Source organism: Stegodyphus dumicola, chromosome 2 (assembly GCF_044657685.1).
Source record: "Stegodyphus dumicola isolate Sdum_Otavi_A_Nest chromosome 2, ASM4465768v1".
In the NCBI taxonomy this organism is placed as follows: Eukaryota; Metazoa; Arthropoda; class Arachnida; order Araneae; family Eresidae; genus Stegodyphus; species Stegodyphus dumicola.
Genome location: NC_140769.1, coordinates 20,650,247 through 20,672,611, shown reverse-complemented (window position 1 = coordinate 20,672,611; position 22,365 = coordinate 20,650,247). Strand labels below are relative to the sequence as shown.

General features: G+C 32.0%; 1 protein-coding gene across 6 annotated transcripts in view; it reads left to right on the top strand.

The window, feature by feature from the left end:
• DEF8 (differentially expressed in FDCP 8 homolog) overlaps window positions 1-22,365 on the top strand; it is a 146,793-nt gene that overhangs the window by 99,399 nt on the left and 25,029 nt on the right. For all 6 annotated transcript variants that reach the window (XR_015039391.1, XM_085810510.1, XM_085810512.1 and 3 more), the window contains one exon: window positions 9,681-9,794. Coding sequence is in view for 5 of the 6 variants with exons in the window: in XM_085810510.1 (XP_085666636.1) it covers window positions 9,681-9,794 (114 nt within the window). In the remaining variant the exon portion in view is untranslated. The remainder of the gene's footprint in view (window positions 1-9,680; window positions 9,795-22,365) is intronic.

Sequence of the window (22,365 nt, the reverse complement as noted above, 5' to 3'; positions counted from 1 at the left end):
AAGTGTATTCAGAAGCTTCAATTAAAAATGTTTTTAAAAATACAAAATATTATCATTTTTCCAAAATTCTTTTTGTAAAAGCCATCGCAAGGACGAAAGTTTAACGTGTCCAAAAATCAAAGAAAAATAAACTGTACATTTTTAAAAATAAACTTTTTTAAAGAAATTCCCGTTGAAAAAGCGGTAAGCTCCCTTTGTTAAATAAATTCGTATTGAATCGATTTATTGAAACACGAAATTTATTTTAAGTTCGTAAAACAGCTAAGTGCCTACGTTTCATGACGATGTGAAAATGGAGTGTGTAGAGTAAAATCTCGCTTTCCTGTAGCCCCATTATGTCTCAAAATGATGCGATTTCGTCACAAAACATAAAATAAAAATAATACTAATTTGAATTTCGAAAAAAATCGCGTCAAGGTGCACTGGCTCTTGTCTAGATGCACCTATGTACAAAATTTCGTAGCCGTAGGTCTATTAGCTTACACGCTGCACAAACAAAAGACACACATAGACAAAATCTTTCTTTTATTATATGTAGAGATTCATATGATTGCAGTACAAGATTTCAGAGGAAGTATCTAATTTTCTTTTTTTTCATAAATGTTTGACACCATGTTGTCATATATAATGGAAAATTGAAGACCCACTTTAATGAAGGAATCTATGATTTGTATTAGTACTTCCCAGTTTTAATCACCCAGGTTCCTCTCGCCTTTAAAAGTGGCAAGACTTGGAACTCTAAAATTTCTGCCTTTTTAAAATTATAATTCTAAAGTATCTCTGACTCTTTTTCTTCCTATATACTGCCTAAATTCTTTGGACACATTTTAAAGTTCATGCATATGTATCTGTATAAAGGATAAGTAAAAAATTATCAAATGTCTTTGTGTAAGTATGTGTCTATCTCTCTCTATGTACATATACAGTCGTGGCCAAAATTGTGGACACTTTTGGAAATTTTTCTGTTTTTGAACTTTGTATGCTTATAGAAAATGTTACGTTTCGCAAAATGTAAACTTGTATATATCATTTTATAAAGAGAATTTATTACTGAATTCAATACAAAACACAAAATTCAATTATTTGCAATACAAAAAAAGTTATATGTACTTTGATATAAATAAAAAACACATTTATGAAGTAGTTTGTAATGTCTAGCTTTTCTGGCCAATCACTGTTCTTGTTTTGGGAACCAATCAAATGTTAGTAACTGCCAGTAGAAGCTGACATCATGTTTACACTTAAAACAATTCATTATTTTGCTTTCTTCTGTAGAAAGAGGACCTGTTTCTTATACATTGCAATTACAAATAGTAATTTTTGTAAAAATTTTTAATATTTAGTCAAGAAGCCATTGCTTCTTGACTAAATATTAAAAACTTTTACAAAAAAATACAAAAATTTTTTTTTACAAATTACAAATTTTATTAATACAAATTTATTTTAATACAAATTTTATTTTTTTTACAAAAAAATTTAATTTGATGTCATTACATCAAATAAATAATAAGTAGATTGGACACCTAGAAAGAGATGTAATATTATTGTGTTACAAGAAAGTGGTTTTTCCTATGCTGAAATTGCAAGACAGGTGGGTGGTTCAGTGACTACATCTGGAGTCCAAAAGCTTTGTTTATGATATCAGGAGACAAATTCAATAAAAAAACAAAGAAGGAAAAGGCCGAAAAAGGTGCACCACATCTATTGATGACAGAAGAATTAAAAGACTATGTCTCCAAGATAGAAAAATGTCATCAGCGGCCATCAGAAGTGATCTGAATGATGCTGGTGTTTCTGTCAGTTCAAGAACAATCAGGAGAAGATTAACAGATGTTGGACTGAGAGGTAGAATTCCACGAAAAATGCCTTATCTTAATTTTCAGCAATGAAAACAAAGACTACAGTGGGCAAAGGAACACATTAATTGGACAGATAATCAGTGGTCACAATTTATATGGAGTGATGAAACTAAGACATCGTTATTCGGTAGGGATGGGCGAAAATATGTAAGACGTAGAATAGGAGAAGAGCTACATCCTGACTGCATTCAAGCTACTGTGAAAACCCAGTTAGTGTTAAGATTTGGTCATGCATGTCAGCAGATGGTATTGGTCGCCTTCATGTCATCGATGGGACACTGAATGCCAGAAAATACATTGACATTATTCTAGAACCAAAACTTCTACCTTCCATCAGAAATCTCTTTCCCAACAATGCTTCGTTTATTTTTCAGCAGGATTCTGCTCCTTGCCATACGGCCGAAATATCAAAAGAGTGGTTTCGTACAAAGAGCATTAAATTGTTGTCATAGCCAGGAAACAGTCCTGACCTCAATCCTATCGAAAATTTGTGGCACTGTTTGAAAACTCTTGTCAGAATGAGGTGCCCATCAAATAAAAGGGAACTAATTGAGGCTATAATTGTTTCCTGGCATCGTGTAATAACGAAAGAAGAGCTTAAAACTCTTGTCAGCTCAATGAAACGTCGATGTGAAGCTGTAACCTACTAAGTACTGATAACTCACTGCAATCATCACTATCTAATGTATATTGATAACTATTATCGTTTAACTTTTTTTGTATTGCAAATAATTGAATTTTGTGTTTTGTATTGAATTCAGTAATAAATTCTCTTTAAAATGATATATACAAGTTAGCATTTTGTGAAACGTAACGTTTTCTATAAGCATACAAAGTTCAAAAACATAAAAATTTCCAAAAGTGTCCACAATTTTGGCCGTGACTGTATATACAGGGTGTACTGTAAATGTTGTGACAAACTTCTACGGGAGGTAGGGCACATCATAAGGATTAAGAATTGCATAGGAACCCATGCCCGGAAATGTCAAGTGTAGGTGGTAGCAAAGGTAGAAGGTGGGAAAAGAAAATAGAGGGAATAATTTGAAACATTTATTGGACATGAATACAAATGGTGTATGACAGCTTGAATGTTACAATAGATGCTCTAAGTTTGCACCATCAGATGCCAAACATGCCTGACACCGATGAACCATTTATTGCCGGACATGTTCAAACACACCCAGAGTTTCTTTGATTGTAGGCGAGTCTTACCATGAGATCCATTTCAGACACAACAGGATCGTGATGATACTCAATACTTTTGATACTTTGCAGTTTGATCTTCCCACAAAAAGAAATCAAGGCTCGATAAATCCTGTGAACGTGGGGGACCAGGAAACTGGTTCACCACGACCAATCCATCGGCACGGGAATGATCTGTTCAAATGGCTGTGAACATCCAGTCCAAAATGAGCAGGTGTCCCATCATGTTGGAAATCACATGTTGCACCTTGCATTTGGTGGAGCATGGTCAAGAAAATCAGGAAGAACCTGCTCCAGAAAGATCAAATAATTCACGACATTCAAATGCTCCGTTGGTGTCAGGCATGTTTGGCGTGTGATGGTGCAAACTTCGAGCATCTGTTGTAACATTCATGCTGTCGTACATGTACACCATTTGTATTCATGTCCAACAAATGTTTCAAAATAATCACTCTTGCTTCTTTTCCCATCATCTCCCTCTGCTACCACTTTCCCCTGACATTTCCAGGTATAAGTTCTTATGTAATTCTTAATCCTTATAATGTGCCTTACCTCACCTAGAAGTTTGTTGCAACATTTATGGTACACCCTGTATATATATGTTAATCCTTTGCGGCATGCTACTTTTTAAAGTTGGAATTTTACCAACAAAATTTTTAGGTAGTCTATTTAGGCCTAGGAGAGTATGCAGGTATAATTTTACAAAGATTGCACAAACCGTTTCCATTTTGTGGGTGTGTCCGAAGCGAACACACTGAGCTGCACGAGCTGCGATATTTGAGCATTGTTGTGAAGCACGTATTGCAGTAAAATACTTTCTCTATGATTTAAAAACTAGAATCTGATCTCTGTAGCAGATTTAGCATAACCCAGGGTGCACCACAGGGAGGCTTGCTACTCTACACCCCCCCCCAGAAAAAAAGGGAAACTCTCATTGCTTTGGCAATGCTGAGGCCTCTCCGAGCCATTTACACAATTTTAAATTTTATAAAAAAAATAATTAGAATACTATAATATTTACAATTAATTATTGACTAGGAAAAAAATAATTATTAAATATATATACAAATAAAATCTGCATAAATCAAAACTAAGCAAACTACGCGTGATGAAAGCAAGAGAAAAAAAGCGTCTGCTCTCGCTGAAAATCAAATAGCTAACTGAAAACCGGGGTCTTCAAAACCAAAAACAGAAAAGAATAAAAACAAATATAAATAAATCTGAGCTCTCAGCCTTCCCCGTGTTTGAAGCACGAGACCAGATTCTGTGACTCACTCCCACGTGACAGGCGCTAGAAATACAGTGTGTTCAGTCCGAACGCACCATACACTGAAGGCTTCACTATACACAATATTTCAAAGATAAAAATTTAAACTAATACAGAATAGGCAAATTAGCATACGAACAACAAAAGTATATAAAGATTTTTTTTCATTGATATTCTTTATATTTAAAAAAAAAATCTGAAACATTTCTTTGAAAAATCAGTGTCTTTAAAAACAGAATATATCCTAACGTTAATGATTTGCTTGTATGGTGCGACCATCTATTATTTATAAAAGAGATTAAAGGTAACCATTAGTGTAGTTTCGGTATATTTATCAATTATTTTCAATGTCTAAAGAGGGAATATTTTTGGTGTGTTCGCACCGAACACACTGCACCGAAGGTGAAAGTTGAAAGGTGTTAAGGTGAAAAAGTTGTAGTAGAGATAAAGAAAATTATATAAAGTATTAGTTAGAGATAAAGAAAGAAGAGTGATCTGTGTCAGCTACTGTTAAAATTAGTAGGAGTTTGACTTTCAGAAACTCTTCATCAATAAGGTTTTTTTGTGCATGTACTTAATTTTATATTTTATATTGGTAATTGCTTTTTCAGTACAATTTAATCATGTTTATGTAAGATAAAATTTTAATACATAGTAGACTGTTAATTCTTCCTTTTTATTCGATTATTCCCCTTTATATTCTTAAAATAAATCTCTTTGAAGTGCATCATTTTAAAATTAATCCATGTCATAACATCATTATGTAACACTAATAATGCACATTAAAGTTAAAACTTAAACCGTTAATTACCATTAATCTGATTTCAATTGTATAATCTGTATTCTTCTCACATTTCCCTCTGTATACCTAATGTATTGTTCGCTGCTTCTTTTTTATCACCTGTTGTAATGCTATATATGTTTATGATCATGGAATGCCAGTATGTCTTGCTGCAATTTAGCTATGTAGATTTTCAAGAAGGTTATATCTAGAATTAAGAACTATATTAGCCAGCCATACTGCATCTTCCGTATAACCATTCAACTGTTATTATCATTTATGGCAGATTCAAAATTTCATCATATGTATAAAGTTGAAAAAGTAGTTTCAATTTCTTTTACATACTAATGTTTCATATACCTTTAAAAATGCTATTGAATAATGAGACAATGAGCATTTGGGGATTGGGATTATTCAATTATGGAAAAGCACACAAGGGTTATCTACCTAAAGGTAAGGATGCCTTCGTGGAGGACTTTCTAAGGGAAACTGGCTCGTATACACGCTACACATGGGAAAAACCATGAGCATTTTGGTATTTTGGGCTATTAGTGGTTTAGGAGATGCTGAGTAAATTACTTATAACGAAGAACATAATTTATAGCATTTCTAAATATTTGGAATCTACTTATAAATATGTATCTTTGCAGTTTCAGTACAGTTAATGACCATCAGGTAACTTGTAAAAAATTCTGTAGTTTTGTGGTGGAACCTGATTATTGTGGACCATATTTGAAGTGGAACCTGATTAAAGCAGGAGTACCATAAATCTCAGTCCTATGTCCATTATTATATAGTCAAACTTATGACATTCCACAATTCCTTAAATTCAAATATCAGTCATCCTTAATAGCACAGTTATTTTATCACAAGTCAAGACCTTAGTCAAACTTATGACACTCCACAATTCCTTAAATTCAAATATCAGTCATCCTTAATAGCAGTTATTTTATCACAAGTCGAGACCCTAGGCTTACAGTGATCAACAGCAATCTTGATTTGCTAGAAGCCTGGATTACAGAGAACAAAATTTCAATTTATACAAACAAAACAAATGCAGTTCTACAGTCAAAAGTCGTTAATCCGGACTCGTCGGGACTTCGTCGATTCCGGATTATTGATTTTTCCGGATTATAGGTCATCAGTTTAAATCTCGTAAGATGGCATGCAGAAATTCTAAAATTAAAAATATGAAATCATAATTTATGAAATAAGGAACAATTATGATCTAAAGGGTATCAAAATTTACAAAAAAAAAAAAAAAAAAAAAAAAAAAAGGCTTAATATTTATTTGTTTACTTTATTAAACATTTCTCTCAATGTAAGTTGTTTAAGTTGCTTCATTTTATGTGATAATACTTTCTCTTTAATTCTATAAAAAGACATAATTTCTTGTCGTTCAAGTCCCGTTAATTGCTGTGCCGAGAATACCGACTAACTTGTCAATTGAAATTTTTTTGTTTTCACTAACCTCTCTGTCACATTCTTCATGTCTTTATCCATTTTTTGCAGCAATTCCACTTTTTATTTGTTGGACATCGAAACATACTTTCGTTTTGTAGATCCTTTGGAAGTTCCAGCATCGGAAATTCTATTTGACATAATCGAAAGTTAAAGTTTACTTTTATAAAATTGCTCTTACAGTCTGCAAAAAATAATAAGCGGGATCCAATTCGAAGATTAAGGAACAACGCAATCATTAACATTAACTGAAATAGATAATTAGATAATTTTAGCTTACACCGTCCGTTAAACATTAAACGCGCGGGTGAAAACGTATTCTGCACTTGCGCACACGCATATGTGCAGTAGTGAAGGTCTTAAGCGCACTCGTAAAACGCCTGTGTGCATGTGCTGACGCGACGCATGCGCAGAAAATTTTTAGCTTTGAGGTCCGGATTATAGATCATTCCGGATTATGGGCGTCCGAATTAACGACTTTTGACTGTATTTCAAATTAGCTAATCTACCGTTTAGTCCCATGTTATTTGAAGAAATATACTGGAAACAAGAAGTCCCATACTAAGCTCATAAAATCACTTTGCTAGAGTCAGAAATAAATTTAATATTTCCATAGCAAACCTGGGATATCTTCTAAAAAGTGATTCTCAACCTTTTCACCACTGCTAGGTGATCATCTAAAAATCCTTTCTAAAACTTGAAAAATGCTTATACATTTATTTTAATTTAAATTATTTTTAATGTGTTTTGTAAATTAATAAGAAAATGTTATTAAATACCAAAACTTGAATAAAAGAAATTTTTATATTCATGAAATAAGACTAAATACTTAACGAAAAATTAAATTATTGATTGCATTCTCCCCATTAGCTAAGAATCCCTGTTCTAAAAAAATAGAGCAGTTCTTTTTATTTACAATAAAATGATATTAAATAGTAATCTGCCCAACCTTATTTTGTGCTTTTCCCATATGGGAACATGCTGCAAAAATTGTCTGTAAAATACAAATTCGGCAAAACAAAAGTTCTTGGAGAACAATCAGTGCTTTGTGGTTTATAACGAAACAGCCATTATATAATCATTTAAAATCAAAACCACCAGATAATTCATTTCCAAAATTATTCACAGTTATTACTATATTATTAAACATCATCAAATGATATAATTTCAGTTCAAAATTATGAACTTGGACACTAAGAAAATCTTGCTTATTTTGCTACCTATATCAATTAGCAATATTGAAGGGAGAATTTTAATTGTCTTTCATGCAAAATTAAATGTTTTTGGCAGACATCCCACTATTTATCATTCACCTGGCTCTCACTGTCTGCAGCGAGTGGTAAAGTTGCTGAAAACTGGTAGTTCAGTCCTAGGGGACTAGACTTGCAGTCATCTTTTGAATTCCGGTGAATGGCATGGCTGCAGAGACAGTTTCTTGATTTTCCCCATGTTTAGCATATATATGTGCTAGCTTCCCTCAGAAAGTTTTTCATGAAGGCATCCTTTCCCTTAGGGAGATAGCTCTTGAATGCCATAATTAAATAAACCAACCGACCAACCTCACTACTTTTAATAAAGTAGAGGGGCTGCTTCAAAGTACTATATGTTCTTATACAGGGTGAAACAGTACTTCAAAGTACTATATGTTCTTATACAGGGTGAAACAGTACTTCAAAGTACTATATGTTCTTATACAGGGTGAAACAGTACTTCAAAGTACTATATGTTCTTATACAGGGTGTTCTTATACAGGCTGAAACTTCAAAGTACTATATGTTCTTATACAGGGTGAATCTGAAAAAGTGGGCGAAATTTTACAGGTATACAATTGCAGCTATACAAGCAATATTTGTCATAGAAAGTTTGGGCAGAACGCAAAAGGCAAGCCACTACATTGGATTGTAAATGCTATAAAAAGGGTTGGCACTCACATCAAGTGGTATTTTCTTCTGTGGATTGCTGAGAGTATGGCTGATTATACAAACTATGGAATTTCCAGAGTGATAGATTGGTCGAGGTGGTCCCAAAGCTTGGCCACCAAGATCACTGGATCTTTCGTGTTTGGACGTTTTCCTGTGGGGCCATGTGAAAAGCCTAATCTACGATTGCCCCATTGATACCAATATGGATCTAGTCACCAGGATTGCCTTTGTTGCCAGCTATACTTGGAAAATGCCTGATGTCTTCAAAATTGTGCATCAGTCCTTGTCGTGCAGGTATAAAGCCTGCATTACAGCTGGTAGAATGTCTTTTGAGCATGTATATCAGTTACATTTCTGTTAATAAAACGTTTCCTGAAGTATTTCTTCTCAATCTTTTGTTAATTCTTTAAATGTGATAGTAAAAAACTACCTTTTAGCTTCTCATCACTTATGTTCCTATCATACGTACTAGGACGAATGTTTCTCTTATAGCTGTGTTTTATCACCCCGTAAAGTTTTGTCCACTTTTTCAGATTCACCCTGTATATGAAATTTATATACTTCTCTCTAGTGGTGTTAAGCTTATCCTTCAAACTAAATTGCTTTTAAATTTTTATCTTTACTGTTTAGCAAGAAGGGAAATGGAGAATCCTCCAATCTCAAGCATAGGATTGGAAAGCTCAGTTTTTACCTATCATTTCTGTTCTCCTCTCTTTCAAAATAGTAATGTAGATTCACACATTGATAATGCTAACAAAAATTTTTAGTTTTTGTAATTACATTATCGATTGTTGCAACTGAGAAGGTGGTATCAATATTCCAAGGAAGCCTGTTGAAGAATATCCTCATAATTTGCAGGCATAAACTGATCTTTCCATTTCATCCCATATATTCTTGGTTAAGATAAAATCTGATATTGTAAGGGTCCATTCAAATTTACAGATTTGGATATTATTGCATATATGGGATGCCTAGTAAAAATGTCTTAAGAAAACTGCAAAACATAATTTTTATCTTTTTTATTTATATTGGTATATTTCATTAAATAGCTAAGTATATTTATTTAGTTTTTAACTTAAAAATTTATTTAAATTATACCTGTTCATGTATACATGTTCCTGTATAATATTCATGTTTTGTTTTATTTTAATCTCTTATATGGTTACAATTGATTTTTTCTTTTTCAGGCTTGTCGAGCTTCACTTCAATTTCTGCGCTTAATGTCTAAAAAACCGATACTGAATATAGAATCTCTTAATCCTACATTGTTTGCTTTTGTAGATGACTTAAGAACAATAAAGGTTGGAAAAATTTAATTAATTTTATATTTTTCTCTTAAATTTTTGTACTTATTCTGCTCATAATTAGAAATTGACTTATTGCAAATAAAATGCATTTCTATAAAAGGAAAAGTAAATTTGATAGTTCTTTGATGTGGAACTTCATAGGAACATTGCACAGGATTGACAGCCTTTTGATATTATATGATGGTATGAAAAATGATTTAAATCCTATGCTGATATAAGTCTTGCACTTGTACTTTAAAAACAGCCATTCAACTATTTGCCTGTCACGAATTTGTGCAAGTGACAAATGTACATTAATCATCTGAACTCGTTATTACATCAGTCTTAGATTTCTTTTTTGCTCCCCCCAGGCTATATATATGTATGAGCATGAGTTAGGGATCCCCACAACACATTTTTGCATTGATGTCTGTTGTATGTGTGTAACAATTTTTTCATCCATTGTTACTTTTATATGAAGCTTCAAAAATTTTCGATTTTCCATATTTAAGTTTTTTACCTGCATATAAAGAGTTGATTAGGCTTTATGTAAAATTAGACTATTGGAAGTACAGGTAGGCACCACTTAATGTGATCATATTTGTCTATTTTGATAACATTAAACAATAAGAAAAAATATCCTTCAAAATAGCAATGGAATTTAACTGATTTAATATATATCTCACTAGAAACATAGATAGGTAATTTTCACAGTATTTTAACGAGGAAAAGGCAAAAATTTGTTTATGACCTGTTCATAACATTTCTGAAAATTATTGACCATTGCTATACCTCTAATCTTAATACTTAGAGAGCATCTCTCACTGAAAGAGAAAGTGCCAACATAAATTAAAAATTACTCAACAAAAAATTAGTTTAGCAAATATGTTTTCAGAGAATATGTTATTTTTTTAAGAGCAAGAGGGGGGTATTCTGTAGTCCCCCCTTTCCTTCCAATCAAAACCTTGCTTGGACATTTAATCCCTTACTCGTGATATTTTTGTCACTTTGCAACTTTTATAATCTGTCATAATCTTATTATAATTATAATCTATTATAATACTTATAATCTTATTTAGTAACTTTATTCAGTTTTAAAAATTATTCTATAATATTTTGATGATATTAACTGAATTCTTGATTGCAATAAGTAAAGGATTTTCCACGTTTTCATATACAAATGTGCAGATGTTTGGCAATCCGATAATGCATCTGAATGATAACATTAACCACGATCACCTAATGTGGCATCTACTGTATTACAGTACAAAGTCTGTAATCCGGACTTCCATTATCTGGAATGACCTACAATCCGTACCTCAAAGCCACAAACTTTTTTGGGGGGGGATGTTTTACGCATGCACATTTAATGCACATGTGCTCGCTTTCGATAATGAAGAGAGTGACAGAGAGTTTTTTTAAAACGAAAAAATTTTGATTGACAAGTTAGTCGGTATTCTCGACACAGCAATTACAGGACTTGAACAGTGAAACTTTGTAACCGAACAAGAAATTATGTCTGTTTATAGAATTAAAGAGGAAGCAATAGCACAAAAAATGAAGCAACTTAAATAACTTACATTAAAAGAAATTTTAAATAAAATAAACAAATAAATATTAAGCTCTTTCTTTTCTTTTCTTTTCTTTTCTTTTCTTTTCTTTTTTTTTTTTTTTTTTGTAAATTTTGATACCCTTTAGATCATAATTGTTCTTTATTTCATAAATTACAGTTTCCTATTTTTAATTGTATAACTTCTGCAAGCCATCATACCAGATTTAAATTGATGATCTATAATCTGGAAAAAACCCTAATCCGGAATCGCCAAAGTCTTCACGAGTCTGGATTACGGACTTTGTACTGTACTTTGTTTGAAGCCCATAAAGGTGTACGGAACTTTGAGCTCAAGAAACGCACATTAACGTGATGTTTCTTCCACGAAAAGGAATAAAGGGCACTCACCATTTTAACTTCCAACATACATATCTGGTTGTTGGTTCCAACATACACTTCAAAGTCATGATGCATTTTTTTCTATGTTCTTCAAAGGTTATTTATTTATGTGAAGGACAATCAGCATTCAAAGTATATTGCCCATTTTGTTCTACAACTGTTTGCTTTCTTGTAATATGAGTGTTGCTATTTATATTTCTGGCCTAATAATGGAAAAAAAAATTATGATCAAAATTGGTTTTATTGTTTTTCAAAATATTCTCAGTGAATTACAATACACTTTTGCATGCGTTTGAACCAATTTTCAAAGCACTTTTTCCACTCTGATTGAGGTAACTCCAAAACATTCATTTTGAATGCATCAACCTCTTCTTCAGGTGTTGCAAATTACTGAGTACATATTTTATTTTTGATGTGCGGGGATAAAAAGTAGCCATTGTGTTCCAAATTAAGGCTGTACAATGGATGACCCATCAATCTGATGTTTTGGCCTGTCAAAAATTCCTTTGTTTGAGCTGATGTGTGAGAGCTCGTATTGGCATAATAAAGAATGATGTGCCTGTTCTTCTGCTTTTGTTGAATTTCTCCAATTATTTCTGGCAAACAAATAGTCGTGTACCATTCAGAATTGGCCATCCTGCATTGCTCTAATGCCACTGTCGCCATGTGACCGGTCATGCCAAAGAACACAGACAACATGAAAAACTTTTGTTGGATTTAGATTGTCTTTAAAGACCCATATAGTCGATTGCTGTTTTGTTTCGGGCTCATATGCATAGATCCATGATTTGTCACCTGTTTAGATCAAATTAAATTCAAGACTTTTCAATTTATTGTGTGAGAGTATGGGAAGTTTGCATAAAAGACTTCTGTTGACTTATCAAGACTTCTGTTGGCTATCTGTTGGAAAAGTGTTGTCAAGATTTGAATTAAAATGTAAAATAAGAATTTTGTTATCTGAGCATGCATCTCAATTAGCTTAAAAATTAAATGATGTAGTTTGGATTCAGAAAGTTCTGTATCTAACAGATATTTTTACCTATTTCAGCTTAACACATCGCTGTCAAAAATATCTGTATTTTCACCATACAAAGTAAAATTGAGGTCATTCTCTTAAAAGTGAAATTTTCGGTAGATTGCATTTTGAAAGATAGTACTAAATGCTTTCCTAATTTGCACATTATATTAGTCAGTAATGCTAATCTCGATAAAAAGGTAAAAATTAGTTTGGTCCAAAATTTATCAGATCTGCGAAAAACATTTCTTGAATATTTTTCTGTTCATAAAGAAAAATTATCTTGCATCCAAAATCCTTTTCAAGACTGTGACACTTCCAAACTCCCAGTAAAAGAAAGAGAAACAAATAAGAGATATTGACTGACACTCAATTAAAACTAAAATTTAGTTGAGTTGATATTATGCATTTTTGGATTGACATTAGAAAAGAATATCCTGAAATTGCCAAAATAGCTGTGAAAAATCTAATGGCATTTGTTTCAACCTATGTATGCGAAAAATCTTTCTCTTTGCTCGCTGTGACAAAAACAAAATATGGAAACAGATTGGATGCTGAAGATGACATTAGGTTGCAGATTGCAACAATTATTACAGATTAAAATTGATGCCACTCTTTTAAAATTGAAATTTTAAATTACTTTGCAATAAAAAAAAACAGTTACAGCCAACTCGTTAAAAGAATCTTCTTTTAATCATTTAAAGTATTGTTCCTTTTGTTTATTATTCATAGAATATTTTAGAAAACGAGCAAACAAAATAAAAATGTTAGCTACCTTACTATTCATTATTTTATTAAGATGTGTATATTGCGATAAAATAAAAATGTAATAATAATTTTGTAAATTTGAGTAGGATAAAGCTTTGATATCCTATTTTTCTGCTCCTTGATCAAGAGGTTCCTTCAAGAAAACTAAGCTCAAAGGTTTCCCCAAAGTGTAAAAGGTTAAATACCCCTACCCAATCTAGAACTTTCTCAAAAAGTCATGAATTTTAAATACTAACACTGGTAACAAAAATTGTTTGCATTAACCCATTACCGCCCAGTGATCTATTTATAGATCAGCTACTTTTAGAACGACCATTGAACAGTATCTTTTAATCACTTTTGTTACTGCCTGATTTCCTTACACATGTGGCCATACCCCCAAAATTGTTTTGAAACATTCTTTACCAGAACAGTCAAGCAGGTAACGTCTAAAGTTAGCCAAGTGATGCTTCATAATGGAGCTTTCGATTTTGTATCCAACGGGGGAAAAAATAATAGTAAATTATACTTTTCTTACATATTCTACATTTTCAATACCTCTTTAATTGTTCTGCGTTATTTAGTTAAAAAAATAACTGTTCTTATAATTCAAGTTTTAGCTTAAACATGCTGATCTATAAATAGATCACTGGGCATTAGTGGTAATTAATACTGTTTTTTTCCCTTTTCAATTTTTCCAAAATGTACAGGCATAAAGTATTTCACATCACTGAAAAAGCATTAGAATATATGTTTTCTAAGGAAATTCAGTCAGAAAGTTAGATGCTTTACCGCCTGAGGTGGACAAGTCAACTGAAGAAAAGTTCTTTGATGATGGTGAACTGATCACTCCATCGGTAAAAGCATAAAGGTTTTTGGACCAAAAAATACAGAGCAACTGCCATCTACATCTATCGCCAGTAATGAAAATGAAAATAAAAAAAAAAGAGTTAAGACGAAATTATCAAAAAAATGCAGCCAAAAGCAAATTAAACAAAAAAATAACCCTACTTATGCTTTTAACAAAGAAGGTAATTTGCCTGGTATTCTGGAGAGTATTTAAAATATTTTAGAAAATGTGAATCCACTTGAAATTTTTGAAGAATTTTTAACTCACAAATTTTACGAATGTGTAGTAAATGAAACAGAAAGATATGCGAAAGTGTGGAAAAATAAGCCAGAGTTTTCAGTTAAAATTGATGATTTGAAGGGTTTAATTGGTTTTTCGATTTTTTTTTTTTTTCTGGCTACCATACTTTACGCAATGAACACGATTACTGGTCAGAGGAAGTTCTCTAGTAAAAATAGCACAGTAGTAAAATAATAAAAAAGGCAATGTCTTTACATAAATTTCAAGAAATTAGATCTGTAATCCATTTTGCTATCAATAATTATGCAGCAATGCAAAAATCAGACCGAGCATTCAAAATAAGAAAATTAATTGCACATATAAATCTCAGTTTTAAAAAATTTGGCATTTTCGATAAATTTCTGTCCGTTGATGAACTGATGATTAGATAGAATCATCAGCTGATTATTTCAATGGTCATTATTTCAAACAATTTCTAAAAGGCAAAACTATAAAGTTTTGCTATAAATCACATGTTGTGTGTGGAGTAAATGGCTACTGAGATAATTTTGGCTTATACTGTAGTGCGGAGAATCTTGACTATACTCCTGAAACTTTGAATGAACCGCTTGGAACACGAGTGGTGAAAAAAATTATAAAAGACATATCATGGTTGTATACTTCAAACTGGGAACAAATTTGAAGAAAAGCATTGGAAGACATTTGGTGATGTCATTGAGACCAAAGCATGGACCTTATAAGAAATAGACTAACCCAGTGGGCGGGGTGCTCGTCACCGACATGTCGGCAAGAAAGAGTAGGGACGATCTGGTTTACTTTAACATTGAAACCTATGGCATATGTATCACATAACTCTTTTTAATTATTAAATGTGATACGTTGTATAGTGATGAGATTATGAAAGCCACAGTTTTTTTCCAAATAGGATTTAATATATCTCAGTAAAGCACTTTTTACTGCATTTCGCGTATTTTTTTCACGCTTAATTCTTGTACAAACATATTTACTTTGGTAAAACGGTAAAAACTCTAAGCACAAAATTTATGAACTTAATTTTGCATAAATATAAATTAAAATTAAGTAAGATTGATAGTACGTGATGCTTTGAAATAAATAAGGTAAAATTAAACAAGATCTGATAATTTTTTTTTTTAATTTAATGAAAATTTTCAGGCAGTGATTTTCCAAATTATAATAACATTACAAAACGATCATATTTATTTGATTATATGATCATTAAATTATTAACATTAAAGTGGATTAGATATTTTAATAATTCATAAAATTCGGAGCATAAAATTTTCTAAGCGTAATGAAGGGGGAAAAAAGATAAAATAAAGATAATTAATTGTGCTATAATACTCATCTATATTTTTAAAAAAGCAGCACAATTTAGAATTTTAAGCAAAACTTTCAAAAACCTGTTTTTAAATATTTTAGTACTTACTTATTTACACCAATGAAAAGCATAAAAATTGCAATAGAAAATTGCTTGTTTGAAATGTTCTATTAGTTCAGATTTAAAATATTATTTTCTAAAAGAAGTACTTACAAATTTCCTGACAGCATAGGAAAAGGTAAAAAAATATCCAGCCCTGAAAGCATGCAATAGCTTTATAATTATTTGGAACGTTAATTATGCTTGATAAATATGCTAAAGTTTTAAAAATCAATCTCAATTTCAAAAATAAAAATATATAGAAATTCTAATTTGTGAAATGAGGTGCTACATACAGCTTTTTCTTGATAATTATACACGCTGCAATAGTCAACCAATGTTAAATTTCTGCAAGTCGTCCCTACTCCTCCGGATGTGATCAAGGTGATAGCCGGCAACGCCTCAGATGAGGGAGAAAACCCGTTTGGGTTAGTCTATTTCTTATAAGGTCCATGGACCAAAGTGATAGAAAAGACCATGTTATAGGTAAAGCACGAAACCAAAGACGATGCCAGTTTAAATAATATAAGGGAACTCCTATTATGTTTTGTACAAAATGCGCTGTAACACTGTGTGTGAAATGTTTTTTTGCTATATCACACTTAAATATTGCAAATTTGCGCAATAAAAATATAACTAAGGAAGTTTAGATCAGTAAAATAATATTTTTTCTTTTAAATCTTTTTAATCGTTTTTGATTTTCCAAAAAATTATATTTTTTAAACTAAATTTGTATTTTTTCAAATGTAAGATCAAAGGGGAGTTACTTGTTCTTTTATTAACAGAAGCCCAGCGATCTAAATAATTTGGGCGTTAATGGGTTAACGAAAAGGCAAATAAAGAATTACTGCAGAATTTAGTATTTCTTGCACAAGATGTTTTGCTATGTTTATATCCGAAGCAATTTTTTTTTTTTTAACCCATAGCTTAGTGAGCTGTTTATTGTTCATTCTTTTCTTTAGGAATAAAACCTTTCTGTCACCCAGCTCTTTGTAAATGTAATTGCCCTTCAGAAATGAATAATGGAATTTTGGAATCACTATATGCTGTGTTGCTGTATATTTATAATACTGGAATGTATGTATAATGCATACTAATAGTAAGAAATACCGTGTAGCTGTATATTTATAATAAATAACTGTATTAATTGGGTATCTTTTCTGAGTCTAATGTAATTGTTACCCATTTAGTTTTATTTTGAAAACAATATAAAAGTAGTATTTACTATGTATTCTTCTATACTTTTCATTTGGAAAACGAAGTCCTCTCTACTCCTCCCCCTCCCCTGTTGCATCAGAATTACATATTTTTTAACTTCTGCCTTTTTTAATTATTTAGATACATGTTTCCATATGTATATTTCTTTTATTTGTATTACAATAATGAGTGTAATGAACTAAATTTTTATGATTTAGATACAGGTTTCCTATATAGCTGGTTGTAACGGTATAAATTTCTGCCAAAAAATAATAAAGTTAGAATTAGTTAGTTCTTAATAAAGTTAAAAAAAAATGAGAGCATCATCTTTAGTGCAGATAGTAATCACCACACAAATCTATCATTTTGTGCCAATGTTTTGGTAGTTTTCAAAGCCTTCGGTACAGAAACTTGGTGGCCAGGCGTCCAAACACAGATCAACCTCATTTCGGTTGTCATGTGCAGAATGGAAGATACCGCCAGCAATACAGTCAAAAGTCATTAATCCAGACTCGTCGGGACTTCCGGATTATAGATCATCAGTTTAAATCTGGTAAGATGGCATGCAGAAATTCTAAAATTAAAAATATGAAACCATAATTTATGAAATAAAGAACAATTATGATCTAAAGGGTATCAAAATTTACAAAAGAAAAAAAAAAAAAGCTTAATATTTATTTGTTTACTTTATTAAACATTTCTTTCAATGTAAGTTGTTTAAGTTGCTTTGTTTTTTATGTGATAATTCTTTAATTCTATAAACAGACATAATTTCTTGTTCATTTACAAAGTTTCGCTGTTCAAGTCCTATAATTGCTGTGTCGAGAATACCGACTAATTTGTCAATTAAAATTTTTTCGTTTTCAATAAACTCTGCGTCACTTTCTTTGCTATCGGAAGCGAATTATAATGACAAGGAATTTGATTTATATCATGTCAAAGACGGAGTACATCGAGTTGAAGTACCACATTTAGTAAGGAATTATAAGCCAAATAAAATAAAAACATCTGCCCTGAAGATAAGGATAGTGCTGACAGATCAACTTCCAATTCATTGCGCGCCGCGGCGTCCCCCCCCCCCCCCCCCCGAGCAGCATGAAATTGATACACAGATTTTGGAATGGTTAGATAAGCAAAGGACATGCCTTTATCCATTTTTCTTGCAGCAATTCCACTTTTTGTTTAATGGACTTCGAAACATACTTTCGCTTTGTAGATCCTTTCCATATTAGTAAATATATATGGGAAATTCTATTTGACATAATCGAAAGTTCAAGCTTACTTTTATAAAATTGCTCTAACAGTCTGCAAAAATTAATAAGCCGAATCCAATTCGAAGATTAAGGAACAACGCAATCTGCAACATTAACTGAATTAGATAATTTTAGCTTAGCTTATACCGTCCATTATGCATTAAACGTGCATGCGTAAACATATTTTGGGCATATGCACACGCATATTCGCAGCCGTAAATGTTGGCAGTGGTGATGATAAAGGCAAAGCATATTTTGCTTCCTTTAAATAAAGCTAAGACTAATCTAAATAAAATTCATGCTTTATTCCGTAAATAAAATAAGCTAACACTGTAGCCTTTACATTTAAAATCATTTGATTGAAAGCAAAATTAGCAAAATGCTAACTGATAATCACACAAGAAAACAAGACATTCGCCGATACCTGCGTACATATGTATAATACTCGGCCAACCCGCCGATCTTGACGTCATCGGCCAATCAGCGGCAACCACGTTAGCTTACCGCCGATTGACCTCCGATCAAAATTTGCATGTGGAAAACTAAAGCCAACAAACGGCCTTCTTTTCCCCATGCAAATACAAAAAGAAAACTTACACAGAAGTTCATAGTTCAATTCTATTATACGAAAACACTTATTGTCTTTAAACACTGAAAACATCTAAACAAAACTTTCTTAAATTAACAGCAGTTGCTGCTTTTGTAAATAAGTTGGCAGTATTTAATTTACTGGTGATAAATTCAAGGTCAAACACTCATGTCATTTACTAGTCAATCTAACAAAGTGATATTTTACGTCTATGTGCTTAGTTCGGCGATTTTCTATTGGCGATGTAGAAAAATCAATGGCAGACTTGTTATCACAAAATAGTTTACACTCTCTTAAACTAAACTTTAAAATTTCATCTTGTAAGACATTTTTTGTCCACATTAATTCCTTCGCTGCTTCAGATAAGGCGATATACTCCGCTTCCATGGTTGATAAACTTACACGTTTTTGTTTAACAGTTTTCCAGATTACCGGTACTTCATCTAAATATAATATAAATCCTCCCATGGACACGCGGTCATCTCTATTACTTGCATAATCAGCATCTGAATAACAATATAAATTTATATGTTTGATTTTCGATAAGTTTAACTTATATAATTTAGTACTATTGAGATAACCAAGGAATTTTAACAATGCTTCCCAATGCCTAATTCCAGGATTCTCTTGAAATTGTGATAATATATTCACTGCATATGTAATATCAGGCCTTGTCCTGTTAGCTACAAAAACTAAACATCCTAACAGATTTCTAAAGGTTAATGTATGCATTTCCGTAATTTCTGCACTTGTAGATGGACAATCTAATTTCGTAAGAATAGTGCCTTTAGTGAATAGTAATACTAACTAAGCACATAAGCTTTCGTAAAAATAGGGAAGTGAAGTTAATGGTATCTGGAAATGTTTAAATTTTTCAAAAATTTCTTCGATATATTTTTGCTGATGTATAAAAACCCCATTCTCATTCTCCAAGAATTCAATTCCAAGTAACGTTTTAGTTTTGCCTAATACTTTAAGATCAAAAAACTTACTCAGCTGTGAAATTACTTTATCTATACTATATTGATCTTTACTAAAAAATCACAATATCATCTACATATAACAACATAATTACATTTAAACTCTTATAAACACAATTACACCATTGTATTTTCTTAAAATGTAGATTTTCTAAAGTACTCTGAAATTCACAAAACCATTCACGGCCGCTTTGACGTAGACCGTAAATGGCCTTGTGTAATAAACACACTTTATTTTCCTCTTCGATAAATCCCTCTGGTTGGGTCATGTATATTTTCTCATTTAGGTTTGCATATAAATATGCGTTCTTTACATCTAACTGACAATCAGTCCATCCATATAAACATACCAGGATAGTGAAAAATATTCTTATGATTGAAAAATTTACTTCAGGACTGTTAAACGTCATCAAAATCTTTACCTCTTTTCTGCCTGAATCCTTGTGCTACTAAACATGCTTTGTATGTAACCACTTGATTCTTTTCATTTCTTTTTAGCGTATAGACCTATTTGTTTCCTATCATAGTTTTATTTTCTGGCTTTTCGAGTAATTCCCAAACCTTTCTTTTCTTCATTGTGTCGATTTCTTCTTTCATTGCCTTATCCCATTCTTCGGCATTTACTGATTTTCGTGCTTCTTTAAAATTTTGTGGGATAACAATTTCTACGGAATTTGCCTCTTCAGACACGGAGCTAGTCTCCTGTTCTACAAAATTAACTTTCCCCTAGTATTCGTTTTTCCCACTAAAATCGAATTTATCTTTTTCAAATTTAATATTTCTTGCCTCACAATACTTTTCAATATCATTATAGGATCTAAAATGGGTGTCTGTTCCCTCTACATAATAATATATGTCTGTACATGTTCCGTCTGGTCTTCTAACTGCTTTTCTTTGCCAGTTTAAGTCTGATACTTCTTTCGGAGTAGATTTGTCATCTTTATTTCTTCTCTAGAAGTTTCCTGTTCTTCATCTCATTCTGCTAATAGCTCAGATTGCTCTAGTCTTTTAAACTTAGTTTTTGATTTCTGTTCCAGGATGCCATTTGCTGCATTCAGTTTTTCATCGAACTTCACATTACAGGTTTCTATTAATCTGCGTTTTTCTGGTAGCCATATCCTATAACCCCTAGTTTCCTTCGCATATCCTACCATGATTCCTTCTTTGCACCTCATTTGTAATTTATTTCTAATCTGTTTTGGCATGCCAACATAGGCTTTACAACCAAATATTTTAAAATAAACAACACTGGGTTTTCTATTTAGGAACATTTCATAAGGGATTCAGTTGCTTTTATCACATACTCTGTTCCACGTATGTACGAAACAGCCAAGAGCTTCTGCCCACCATTCTTTTCCCATTTTACCATCATTAAGCATAGCTTTAACTGCGTCTAATGCGGTTCAGTTAAAACGTTCACACATACCGTTCTATTCTGGGGTGTATGTGTTTGTGCGTTCAACAGTAATTCCATTTTCGGCTAAGTACCCTTCGATTTGCCTGTTACAGAATTCCCCACCGTTATCGGTGTGTATACTTATTGATTTTCTATTCGTCAGTCTTTCCATTTGCCTATGATAATTCTTAAAGTTGTAGAACGATTCATTTTTATTTTTCATACAATACAATGTTACTAATCTACTGGTTTATCCGATCTCTTCGGAACAGTTTTAAATGTTATTCTACTAGATTTAGCAATAATACACGGTTTACACCTCTCCATTGGTTTTCCAATTTCTGGTAACCCTTTCATGCTTTAATTCTTACTAGTTTTCTAAATATAATCAAAATTTATGTGGCTAAATCTCTAATGCCATAGCATTGCATCGTCTACTTTATTTAACTTTCCAATTTCTGTATCGCAACCAGCTTCCTTTTTATCTCTTGCATATCTAAATGGTTTTACGTGACAAGTCCATCATATCATTTAGCGTAGCATAATCTATCCCAATTATTAAAGTATATCCACATCTTTCCTTTTGAAATCACAAAATGAACACCTGCCTTTTCTAACCTTGCTCCTGATAGTAAATTTCTCCTTAGATTTGGATTATATAACACATTATCTAACTCAATCCAATTTATTCCATTGCCTACTTTTACTGCAAATTTGACGGTACCCTTTCCTACTACTTTACTTTCACAATTTTCTACAGCTAAAGACATACATATATAGTTTATTTCTTCAAAGTTTGTCATTAAATTTCTATTATTACAGAAATGAGTTGTAGCTGCAGTATCTACGACCCAATTAAATTTATCTGCGTTACCTCCTTTATCTGTAGTTGTTACATAATTTTCTACTTACATTAATTCTTTATCTTTA